The 13,180-nt window shown below is 34.8% G+C and overlaps 1 protein-coding gene across 2 annotated transcripts in view; it reads left to right on the top strand.

The window, feature by feature from the left end:
• Positions 1–13,180, top strand: part of GLS (glutaminase) — a 69,351-nt gene that overhangs the window by 18,037 nt on the left and 38,134 nt on the right. For both annotated transcript variants that reach the window (XM_075711331.1, XM_075711330.1), the window contains exon 7: positions 6,888–6,946. In XM_075711331.1, coding sequence (XP_075567446.1) covers positions 6,888–6,946 — 59 coding nt within the window. The remainder of the gene's footprint in view (positions 1–6,887; positions 6,947–13,180) is intronic.

Below are 13,180 nucleotides of genomic sequence, written 5' to 3'. Positions count from 1 at the left end.
TTAGAAGATTATAAAACAAGCTACGCAGTTTTTTCAGTCTTTTCTTTTACTGTATCCTCTTTAAGTCTTATTATTAGACGGTGTCCTGAAATATTTTGCCATCAGCAAGGTAGGCTTATCCTTTGTCACTCACTTTTGCCTAATTTAGAATGCTAGTAAAAGATGCTTTATTACTTCTGTTCTATTTGCTTGTATCCAGCTGTAGGAAAAAACAAAGAATTTTGAGAATGCAGGTATTTGAAATGTATATTTATTTAGTTGAGTTGGTAGCAAGTGTTCCTTAATCATGCCTTCTGTAAAATGATGGTGAAAGAATCAAAGATGTTAAATTGATTTTAAGAAACATGTATATCATTTCCCTTCTCAGCCCTCTGAGAAGCTGGTGCCAAAGGCCAGCGCTGGCTAGTTTCCAGAAGGCAAAAGTGAACACATCTTCCCACAGATTATTCTAAACTGTAATTGGCTACTGATTTGAAACAATGTTTTTATCCACCCCCCCCCCCCCCTGTGGCAGGAGTGCTGTAGCAATAATTTCTTGTACAGTACTTAACTAGATTATTTCTTTTTCATATTATATTAATTCTCAAGCATGAAAATGTTATTTTTAAAAACAATATGGCAAAAATCTGAGAGGGATGACTCATGTACCCTTAGAGGAAATACTGGATGTTATCTCTGAAACACAAATGTTTCTTCTAGCGGATCCTTCTCAGTAAGAGAACAGACAATGTTTCTGTTGCCATGGTATTGCAATTAATATTTAATTAACAGTGTAAGGCTTGGATGATATTTTTGTCAAGGACTGTATTGAATTCTGACTTAAATATCTATATTATTAATGCCGAAATGATACATAATTATATTTAGCACATACCTTAAAATTATCATTCCAAACTTAGAAATAAAATAGATCTTGACACTTTATGTCATCTTTTTTATTATGTTAGGAAGAAGTAATGAAATACCAACATGGCATATATATCTCTAAGAGGGAATTAAGTATTTTGTCAAGCTTTGCTGTCTTGTTTTTGCTTTCCTAGTTTTTCCAAATACAGTGTCATACAGTGTAAAGAAGACTGCCTTTCATGTCCTAAAAAGGCTTTCATGTAAAAAAAGTTTTGATGGTGCTGAAAATTGCCCATTTTTTTCCCTTTGAATCAATATAGGTGCTCTGGGTTTGTTTTTTTTTTTTTTAATTTTTAATTAAATGACAGAAAGTATAGTAGTTATTTTCTTCTTTTTATTGCTGCTTTTAGAGTTGAACTATGAGAGAAGATTGTTAGACTGTGGTCTTTTATTATATTACTGTTAGACTTTAAGAGTGTTTATAAGACTGTTATCCAATAAAGCAATTGGGATTATTGAAAGTTTGACCAGTGTGCATGAAATTAATAGAGAGGACTAATTCGCATGATAGAAATTTGAAGTATGTGCTTGTGTGGCTCATATAACTGACATCAGAAAAATGCATTAGAACTACCCCGAACAGCCTTTTATCTGTACAGTCCTTAAATGAAAGACTGAAACAGGAGGTAGTCTAATAAATAGGAAGTTATAGGGAGAGAAAGGGAAGTTGAGTTTCTGTGAGTGAAGGAGGAGGAAGAGGGAAGAAGGGATTACACTTTACTTGTAGATTTAAATTGATATATGAAGTCTGAATACACAGAGTATTTGGCAGTTTGAATGTACATAACTGAAGATGAGATTTGAAAATAAATATATAATATAGATATTTAATCTATTTGCTTTCTAATTATTCTGATATAGTTGAAGTTCATGTTTGTAATCAGGATTTTATGAAGTGAGACGATGGTTTTGAAAACTGGTTAGACATGCATCTGAACGTACTTTTTATACTTACTACATTAAAGATTCCTAAAACAGGGTGTTCTTTCATTTCTTTCTTTGCTAGTATTGAGATTCAAGCTGGAAAGAATGGAGAATATTACAGGACAATTTTAAATCATAGCTAAAAATGCCAACTTCTAACAAAAAAAAGTGTGACTAAGAATCATGTACATTTTGAGTAAGATCTGTGCTGTGCAATGGAAATTTGGAAACTTCTGCAGCCTTGTGAATCTTCGATTTTAAAACTTTTTTAAAAAATCAAAGGGAACATATGGCCTATTGAACAATTCACATTTCTGGAGGACTAAAGCAATTCCCATGTTAATTAAAAACAGATTATTCCAGTTGATTGAAGTAGATCAGGACTTTTACATAGTAAAATGTGACTGAAATAGGCATCATCAAGAATAATTTTTATGACTGTTGAGCAGTTTGCAGGTTTTTTCATGCCTATTGAGTTGATGCAACATGTCTGACAATACCTGTATATATGTACAGTTAGTATCTCTCATTCATACATGGGACCTTCTCTTGATGATAATTATTTGTAGAATTAGTCCAGTAATATAATTGTTTGTAGAACTTAGTCCAGTAATAAATGTTGCATTGTCATTGAATGAGGGATTGCCAGGAAATTTTATTCTGCTGAAGGATTTTGTTAACTAAAGATGGAATTCTTTAAGTTTTTGTATTGGACAAACACATTTTGATGTCATTTCAGAACGAACTTGCCATGATTAACTGTTTTGTGTATAAAAATGCCTGTATTGTGTATGTATGGCAGCCTCTGCTTTCTGTGCTCAAAGACTGCAAGCCAGTCATACAAGAAAGGCTGAAGGCCAATGGTGGACCAAAAAGGTCAGAAGAACTGGCAGAGGAAAAGCACTGTAATTTGAGTTTATTGGGGAAAGGCTGAGTTCACATATGGCTTAATTGCATGGCAGGTTGCTGGAGTAATCGTACTTATTGTCAAGCAGTTTTGAGGTATTATAAAAATAAATATTTTTCACCATTCAATAGTGATGTCCAGTGGAGAGATTTTTAGGAAACTAAATAAATTATATTTTCTTTTATTTTGAATTTAGATATTTAACAGGTTGCAGTTCTCTATGTAAAAGGCTGTTCTAGACAAGTATCTCCTTCCCACAGGAAAAACAGAGAGCTGTATCAGAGAAGAATATATTTACTATTCAGAGGCTGTTAGGTGGGTTGTTTATCCAAGAGGCAAATTGTTGAATCAATGCTAGACTTAATCAGGGCATCGCAGTTAAAGTTGAAGCATTATTATGACTTGTTCTTCTATAATAAAAACCTGAATTTACTCCGAAGTGTAATGATGTGATACATCGCTATAAGAGACTTGCAGAGAGGCTGCAGAAAAGATTTTTTTTTTTTTCTTCCCAGTCTGAGCAGATCACTGCCTTTATTATTTGATTATATATAGAATGTATGTGTGTGTTTTTGGTTTTAGTGATGCATGTCAGTTAGCTTTGCAGAGTTTGATACCTCTTTCTAAAAATTAGTAGGTGATTTTATTCACCTCTTTAGCAAACTGTTGCAATTATAGTATCAACCTTCATTCCTTGTGGTTGTACAACATGGAGTGCCATTGCTGATGGTATCCACTGTGAGGTAAATCAGTAGTTGCTGCTGCTTTGGAAGGAGACCTATGTATGCCTTGCCTTAAAAATTAATGTAGCGTCAGAACCTATACATCCCTAAGAGGTGAAAGAATACCTGGGAATGGAAGTGTTATTGACGGGAATGGGAGACATCTCTTCTTTGAAATTAGCAGGAATTTTTCAGAATGTTAGATTTTATTTAGGCATCCCAGCCCTTAAAAAAGACCAGTATATCTTAAGTCTGTGGAGAGGTTCTTCATTGTAGAATAGAATAGAATAGTTCAGTTGGAAGGGATCTACAACAATCATCTGGTCCAACTGCCTGACCACTTCAGGGCTGACTGAAAGTTAAAGCATATTATTAAGGGCATTGTCGAAATGCTTCTTAAACACTGACAGGCTTGGAGTATCAGCCACCTCTCAAGAAGCCTGTAGCTATTGTGGCAAGATAGAAGGGTTATCTGTCAATTACAGATATCTATGTATGGGAAGTGTTTGGATAGCATTGTCTGGTGCTATCCAGATAATAGTGAAAATTGCTTTCCTGGGACCTGGATATGCTGACAGGGTTTATTCTGCTTAGAAGAGCCAGCAGTGGATTAATGGAAGGTGTCCTACTCGGCTCTGTGATGTGCTGGTGTTAGGCAGCAGTGGGAGAGAACCTCAAAGAAGAGCTTTATGTGTAAGCTGGAGTGCTGTACCTCCCCTTAGCTGTTAAGGCTCCAACAATGATTGTTCCATGTTGACTTGTCAAGGGGGGAACAAAACAGAACTTCATTTCAGAAGCACATTCAGGGAAGTCCATGTTTCCTTTCATCAGAAGGTTCTTGCCATTCTTCATGTGAGGTCAGCACATGGTGGTGTGTTGGTTGTAAAGTGGCCAGAACTAGCACATGTAGTTTGAGGTGTTAAGCAGTGGGAGAGAGGAATCTTCAGAGTAGAGGAAAAGGTAACGAAGAATGCCTTGTGACATTGAAGGTAAGTGGTGACATCTTCAAGGAAATGAGATGCAGTAGCATTTCTGAGGGTATATTCTGCTGTGTTGACTTAGCACATTGATAAGCTTTTGAGATGCTGAATGCTAAATAAACACTACACGTCCTTTTTATTCACATATATATGTGATATGGGGTTTGGGAAATTTTTTTTTTCCTTATACTGTGTGGCAGATTGAAACCATAGAGATGTGTGGAAGAATCAAGAGGAAAACATTTATAAAAATACTTTTAGAATGGGTTGCATATGATTAAGTGGTTAATGTGTTTATGGACTAGAATGATACCTGCTGTTGATGAGAAGAAGCTGGGAAACAGAGAAGTGGAGCTAGAGCAAGAAATGAGGGTGACAGTGTGTTCTCATCAAGCATGAGGCCAGTGTTGTGTTGGACTATGTGTCTGGAGTTGGGATTCCCAGTTCAAGGAGAATATTGAAAAACTGGGAAGGGCTCCAGTGGAGGGTTGCCAAGGTACTGTGGGGTCCAGGACACGTAACTCTCAAGGAGCATTTGAAAGGGGAGGTTAGGGGCTCTGCTGGGAGCCACTTAGAACACCCGAAGAGCAATTGCAAAGATAAAGATTTGTGTAACTCCTCTTGGTAGTGGCAGGTTGTATAACAAGGACCAGTGGCCCCACACTGTGGCTTGGGAGGTGCGGGTTGGATGTTAGGGTAGACTTGTCATCTGGGAGGAACAGGATGCCTAGAGAGGTAGAGGATTTGCCATGTTGGGAGGGTTTCAAGACTCAGTTAAATAACGGCACGACTGACCTCATGTAACCTTGCAATAGCCTTGCTTTGAGTGGGAGGGTGGAGGAGATGACCTCCAGATGTCCCTTCTGACCAGCAGTCTGTGATGCTGTGAATAGTCATTTGACTTGTAATGTCTTTGGTGTTTAGGTTTTTGGTCCCTAAGGAGAGACAGTTAGGAAGCTATGGAAATGCTGTGTTTTTGCTACTTAGAATCTAGTTTTAATCAAAAGTCAAATATATTTGACCCAGGTTACTTGCGTTATTGACGTGAATAGAACAGGATGTTTGATATAGGTGGATCTTAAGTACAATCGGATGAAGTAAGAGCAATTCATGAGTCTGTTGCAGAGAGATAGGGAATGGCATTAACAACTTTAAAGATAGTATATACACACTAAATTTGTTTTTTAGGGGAGCTTCACTTTTTTGGACAGAAGGTATTGGTCTTACCTTTTCACTAATAGAATAACTTGATTTTTTTTAAAAAGTTCCTTTTAATATTGACTTTCTGAAAAATACTAAAAGAAAGTTGAGATGATTAGTTTTTGGAGATTATCTGGTGGTCATAGATGGCTAGGTGCCATTGACCATGACCAGTGTAATTTGCATGGGAAAATGTGTGTGTGTGTATGTACTGTGAATATCAGGCTAATCTCCAAAAAGCAATTGTCGCAAGTTCCTTTTAGTGTGCATATGTGTGTATTATATGTAAAAATAGTGAACACTTTGTGTGGGTTTTTTAATTAATATTTTTTCAAATTTGGAGACAAAGTAACAGCAAATAAAAAGAATTCAAACCTGTCACAATGTATTGAGAATTGGTTCAGGTTTTCAGACACCAGAACCTTCAGAAATCAACATCTTAGAAGGCACAGCAAAAATATTAGTTAAAAAAACCCCAAACCTAACTGTAGGAGGTTGAATGAAAACTTGTATTTGGGAAAAGTAGACAGCTAATAAGGAAAGCTTTTTTGGAAAATGGAGGGAAAAAAAAAAAGGCGATTCATTCACATGAGCAGCCAAGAATGACTGGGAGTGCAGAAGTACTCTTAATATGGAGATTAGTGATAAAAAGAAAAGCTCAAGTGTAGCAGGTATATGCAAGTCAATTATAAAGTAAGTTAAATTCTAGTGAGGATGAGTAAATTGTTATTTGTATTTCAGCAGCTGCCAGTAGAAACCTCTGATTCTTAAAAAGAATCAGGATTTTGTATTTATGTACAGCAATAAGGAAATTAAAGAACTGGAATTCTGTTGTATTTTAAAGGACTTGTTTGAACACTTTTAAAATTGCTGAGACTTGGTAACTTGGAGAAAAATTGGAAAGTCCTTTAGGGGTTGTTCCACTTGGAAATGTTGCATTGATAAAATGTTGGAACACTGGAGAGGATTGAAAATTTTCATGAAAAGAAATTACGCCAAACTGATTAATTTACTGTACTGTTAAGTAGCATTAGGCTGAGTTGTTCTAAGCTGTAAAATACTTTGCGCAGAATTACAAAAAATTGTGTATAATGTTGGATTACAGTATTTTAAATTTAGGATTATATTCCATAATCATAGCTTTAAGTCATGCATTGATAGTTATAATTTTTCACTTGAACAATTGACTGGTTTTGTTTGACAAATGTGTCTTGGGATATATTAGTAATTGAAAACTTTATTTCACAGACAGGCCTCATAACCCTATGGTGAATGCTGGAGCAATTGTGATCACGTCTTTAATCAAGGTAAAAAGTTCATTTTTAGTTTCTCTCAAGAGTATTTTAATAGAATGTAGAAAAAGTATGTTGTACAGATTATGAACTGTTTTCATTTTATGTGTGCAATATCTAATGGCGGTTTACTCATTAGCAGGTAGACAAGCTCTGCTGTTTTGGGACGTAGTAACCCTTCCAAACAAATGCAGTATTAAACTAGCAATTTTTAAAAGTAACAGTGCAGCTGGAAGACTCTCTTTTTCCTTAGTGTTTTTGCTATTATTTCCTTTCCTCCTTTAACTGCACAACACTTGATATTCTCTTGAGCGAATTGCCTCATACTTGTTAAATACTAAGAGTATGTCCTCAGGAATATACTTTATAGCACTCAGAAATATGTTTCTGAATGTCTGATGCTCTTATATAGCGTAAAGTTACAAGAGTATTTCTTGCTGTGCAGAAGAAATGAAGGTGTTCTAATTTGTGCAGGAGCAATGCAACTACATTTGCATGTCAGTCTTAATACTGAATTTGTCCCCTATTAACAAACTGTACAACTAAATTATGTTTAACTTCTATGTTACATAGTTTCTGTTGGAGTGTTAAATGTCTTTTCTTAAATAAGTGTATTTGGAAACAGTTACCTGTATTTTGCTGAGTAAACCATAGCTGAATAATGACTTAACATCTTCAGTCCATGATCTTGCGACTTTTGGAAAGCTGTATTTTATTTTTCCTTAGAATAGCTGTATGCAGCTCTTGAAATTGTAAATGGTGTAAATTTTATGTAATGCTAATGTTTGCGAGATACTTCACTTCTATTTTCTGCCTTTTTTTTTGGTAGCCACTGGTACAAAAAACTCTCTCTCTCTCTATATAGTTGTCTTTTTTTTTTTTTTTTAAGGGTACCTGCTTATAATTGTGGGGAACGTGTCAGTCCCCTGGAGTTTCGAAGTAGAAAAATTAATACTGTTACTTCAGAGGTCTAAAAGTCGTGTTTTGGTTATGTTTCAAAGTCCATTAGCTACAGTGTGTTTCCTACCTCCTATTTCCAAATTGTTGATTTTAAAATTACATAGATCGTGATTTTCTGTTACTTTATATTTAAAGAAGGTGTAAGAACTCCTGTTTAAAGACATTTATCTTTAATAGCTGTAGGTGAAAGAAAATGGCCTTAAGTATGACAGGTAAATTTATTCACATTTAATATTTTTTTAAAGGTTGACTGAGCATTGAAATTCACTTGGATAATAGTGAATTTTAAAATCTGACTTAGCACATTTGTCTGAACTGTCAAAATGTTAGTCCTACTACAACATGCCCTACTGGTCATAAGGCAAAATGCAAGCTTGTGCCTCTTGCAGAAGGCACATAGTTCTTGATAAATTTTGTACTTCTAAATAGATAACATGGATTTGTTTACTGCATGCAACTGTTATATTTGTTAGAAGGTTGGGGAATTGTTTTTGCTGGGTGTTTTTTTATTTTTGGGGTGGTTTTTTTTTTTGCTGTAATGTTCTTATGAAGAGTATTGCATTGCACTGATGTTTTTGCATGTGGTAACTGCACGTCTAATGGACGCATATCATATTTATCACACTCCATTATTTGTTTTCAGTGTGATTAAAATGTAGATTATTTTATGTACTGCTTCCACTAAGATACCATTTATCATTTGAATAACCAAACTAAACATACTCTGAAGAAAATTACATAGAGGGTCACAGGTACAAAGTTACTTAATAGTTGTATCTTTTTGTGGAATAACTTCTTTATAATCTGCAATTTAACAATATTCCTATTAACTATTCGGTGATTTAAGTAATTCACATTTATATTTGATCTAATCTAAGACTTAGTTTTTTGTGAAAAAGGTGGCTTCATTAACCCATGTTTTGCCCTCAGTTCCTCTGCATTTATTCTGTTTTTTTAAGGTGTTACTTGCGTATCTTGAAGACTCTGTATGGCTCCTAGAATCCAAGAAAATTAAGGGATTATTAAACATGGTCGAATTCGCCATGTATGACAGATTTATCTAATGATAGTATGTTGATTGCTATAGAGAGATTATTGCGGTATTTCAGTGTTAAGAATGCTTTTACCACCTCTGATAGTCAATATTTTATCTTTCTGAGAAATTGATAAAAGAAGTCTTTCAAAATTTACATACATTGTACTGAATTTAGTAGTTGTTAGTATGCATAATCTTGCACACAACTGCCCTTAGAATCTGACATAAGTTATGATTACTAAGAGACGATGCTTGGAGTAATCTTTTTGTCCGAATATGTAATATGTTAACATTTTAGGGGGAAAAAAGGGTTCTTAGCATCACATATCCAGTTCTGACTGCCTTAAGAATTTGGTATGTGCACCTCAGAACAGAGCATAGACCAAAACTGTAATGTTATGTTTAGTCCTTGCTATTTATAATAGTAAAGTGTATGTGCATGTTAAGTTGTATGTTTAGCTTACTTAGGCATGACTATATCATGCTTTTACCAGCTTAAATGATTCTCCTACTGTCATGTGCTTGGAACTATGATGTATTTACGTTTTGGTGCCTTAACTCGCAGCTCTGTTCTAACTGTACTTGTATTACACTCCACGGACTGTTCCAGCAATTTAGAGCGTGTATCTGCAATAAAAAGGCTTTAGCAAAAGCACATCCTGTGGGCCAGTTTTAATGAAATAAAATTTTCAAAAACCCTGAGGACCTTTTCCCTTGTTTGTAATTGTACAGCCATTTGCCTGTATTACTAGTTATATAAATTACATAGGTATAACAGTTTTCAAATCCTTTTTATCAAAAGAAAATTGTAGTGGCAATTACAGGAGTTTGTGGGAAAGTGATATTACATAAAATGGTAAATTCTTCCATGTCTCCAAGGAAATACTGGTGCTTGAAAGAAGATGGTTCAGCTCCTGTACAGATTCAGTGCTCCGTAACCACACACTGTTTTTTCTGTACATCACGCTGACTGGGAAAAGTCCTCATTGGCTGTAGGATGGATAGATTTTAATGCTTTGATCTGTTGTTTTTTCTTAAATTTAAACTCAGTTCTCAAAGTGTGTCAACTCCAGGAATATGAGTGGTCGTGTCAGCAATTGCCCACTTCCACCTGTCTTTACTGACTGGGGAGGGTAGCGTGTTAGAGGTGCAGATGAGATGAAGAGGAAGAGTACAGAGTGAAATATGTAGAAGGTGGCAGATGGCTGTGGAAGGAATTGCCAGAGGACAAGGGATTAATCTTAAGTAATTTTTATTGTATGCTACAAGACTCCATCTGTAGATAAAAGCTCTGCTAGTATAACAGCAAAGGTTTGGGCAAATACACTGTATATAAATCCTGTAAGTGCTTACAACCCCAGGCAGAATCTTACGGACAGTGATGATAGACTTGAATGCTGGGTGAAGGAAGGTGTTCTATGGTGTGAATTAACATGGGAAGCTTTTAGACATGTTGGGGGGGCGTAGCAATATTTATAGTCCTTGCAAAAAATTTGGTGTACGAGAAAATGAAAATGCTGATCTTACAGACCTTGAAAAAACTTAATTCAATGAAGTCTTTTCTTTTTTGTACAAGACAGAAAGAGGTGTATTGATATACTTAAGAGCTTTCTAAATATGCTGATAAGTCATGAAATAAGAGGCAAAGAGTGGTGGAAAAACCTGTTCAGCTGTGCCAAGGGTCTGTTTGGTGTCAGGATATAGTTACTACGAAACCTTTGAAGTTACGCTCTAATACTTGAGGGGTGGGAAAATCCCTGGTTTATTGGGTTTATTTGACAGTATAGTTAGAATAAATAGTACAGATTTAGCTTAATTGCTCTATGCTACCCACTCCAGTTGTCCTTCCTGATAGACTGATGTGTAAATGTACATGCATACCACTTTAAAATGTGTTGGTGTTGTGATCTTCTCTGCCAGATACTTGTCTTTATTTTGGTGAAGGTTCCTCTCTCCCTGGGTTATTCATCTTCTTGTAGTAACTAATTTTGAATAGAACGTATGTTCACGTTATTCTGCACTTGCATTTTATTGTAACTCAGATGCATTGGATGTTGTTTGACATAGAATATGTAGTAGTGATATTTGAAATGAGATGTATTCAGTGGTCACATATGCAAGTATTTAATACCTGAAGGACACAAAGTAATTCTTACAGGTATTTGAAATAGTAATAGTATTGGTCTTAATGGGTCAAATACTGTCTGTGACAGTGTGCTCTCAAGTATTTCAGAGCTGAAAGTGGCACGCTAAGCAGTCAAGACACCAGTTCTCACAGAACAGGCCCAGATTAACAAATAAAATTAAAAACATGTGTAAGTACAGAAAACTAAAATAAAGACATTAATAGTTAAGTTAATGTAAAATGCACAAATGTAAAAAAATGTTTTCTTGCTCTCTGACATAGTGTTAAGATTTCCTTTCCCCCCACCCACCCTGGATGGTTCTGTCACAGTATAGTGTTAGGTTATGAATTTGGCTTTCAAAAATTCCAGAAATTTTTAAATAATCTTCTATTATTAGAAGATTATAAACTTCTCATGATCCAGATGTTTTTATTAGCTTGGCTTAGATTCAAAATTGAAAAATTATTTTAACAAGAGACACATGGTAAGAGCTTATGTGGCCTAATCATATAAACACTGGATGTTGATCAATGAAAAGTGGCTAATATTAACTACTTTTCTAATAAATATTACCTAATTTTGTTGTTGCAAGCTCTGGTAAGTATCCATGTGTCTCTTCTTTCCTATGTACATGTAGGCATGCAACCTGTGCAACTGCTTATATTTTTTTAGTAGAAATACAAATAATAAAAGTACTTTTTTTTTTTTTTTTTAAAAAAGGTGGGGGGAAGATCACTGAAACCTGACACAGTCAAAAAATTCAAATTTGATTGACAGCCATAGTGCCCACTGTGCTTTTAATGTTTACAAAATTGCATTGAGCTGTCTTCTGCAAGTTTGAATTTTCTGCCTATCAAACTGCTTCAATCTTAACATTTTCAATTTCATTTTGTATTGATTTAGAAGTGTTTTTTCATATGTATATACACACAAGCATGTATATAGTAAGTGTGTATATGAACATATGTTTCAGTAAATGTACTAAGTGTTTGTGGAGTTAGTGCATGGAATGTTTCCTTTGATGTTCTAGACAGATGAATTGCATCTGAACTTAAATAAAAATGCTTTCTAAGAAATATTGTCACAGTGCCCCCAACCTCATAGACTTACACAGTCAAGCTAAGAATAAGATGCACTTGTGCAAGAACAGAAGTTTTCTTGTCTCTTATATTTGTTTAAATTATTATGGAGAAGTTGCTCTGTATTCTGAATGTTAGGATTTTATGTTTGCTATTGAATTTTAATCATAGAATGTGTGTTGCCTCTGTGTCTCTTCAGCTTTTTAGGAGGAGCAGCATACCTCTGTCAGCTGCTGAAAGAGGGAAACTAATAGGTTGGGTTTTTTAGTCATCATGTGTATGGAAGCAAAGTTTTCTATTTTAGTTACACGTTATGTTAAATCCCTACTGAGGTCTTGGTCATATGATTACTTAGGCAAATATTTTAGGTATACAAGCAGTCTAATTTCAGTATCAATGCTTTTGTGTTTGATATGAAGTACCTATACAAGTGTGTGGAACATCAAGGACTAAAACCGCATCATCTGAGTTAGCATGCAGAAGATTTTCTTCCCAAAATACGAGATTAGCTGTAAATTTTAAAAATAAACCTTTTTTTTTTTTATAACAAGTTGATGTGGAAAAAGTTTGCATTGAATCTTTTGCCCATCAATTTTATATGCTGCTAGTAAAGCCACGTTTTTGTTGAAGGGCTAGGAATATTTTTTCAACTGGGAAAAAAAAAAGTGAAGTGTTATGTATTTATATTTTTGCAGAAAGCATGATCCCTTTCTCCCTCTTTCTTTTTTTAACAAAAGAACTTGTTTCAATTTATTATACATGTCTAACCATACAATTATCAATGCAGCATCCCATAACTAATGCTGACCCACTTTCCCAGAAAAAGATGTTCATTGTGCATTTGAAAGGTTGAAAAGGTTTTTGTGGTTTAAATGTTGTTACATATTTTACAGCATTAGGATCTATGGAATATTTTGACAACTGCAACAGTTCAATGAAGTTGGTAATTTCTTCTTTTAATTATTTTTCATTGAACAGATTTGGAGTAAAATTTTTAAGACTTGTGTTCTGGTATATTATACAGGAACATTTTGATGAAATGTATCAT

Source organism: Pelecanus crispus, chromosome 5, assembly GCF_030463565.1.
Source record: "Pelecanus crispus isolate bPelCri1 chromosome 5, bPelCri1.pri, whole genome shotgun sequence".
In the NCBI taxonomy this organism is placed as follows: Eukaryota; Metazoa; Chordata; class Aves; order Pelecaniformes; family Pelecanidae; genus Pelecanus; species Pelecanus crispus.
Note: the sequence above shows the minus strand (reverse complement) of the source record. Positions and strands in the feature narration are given on the sequence as shown.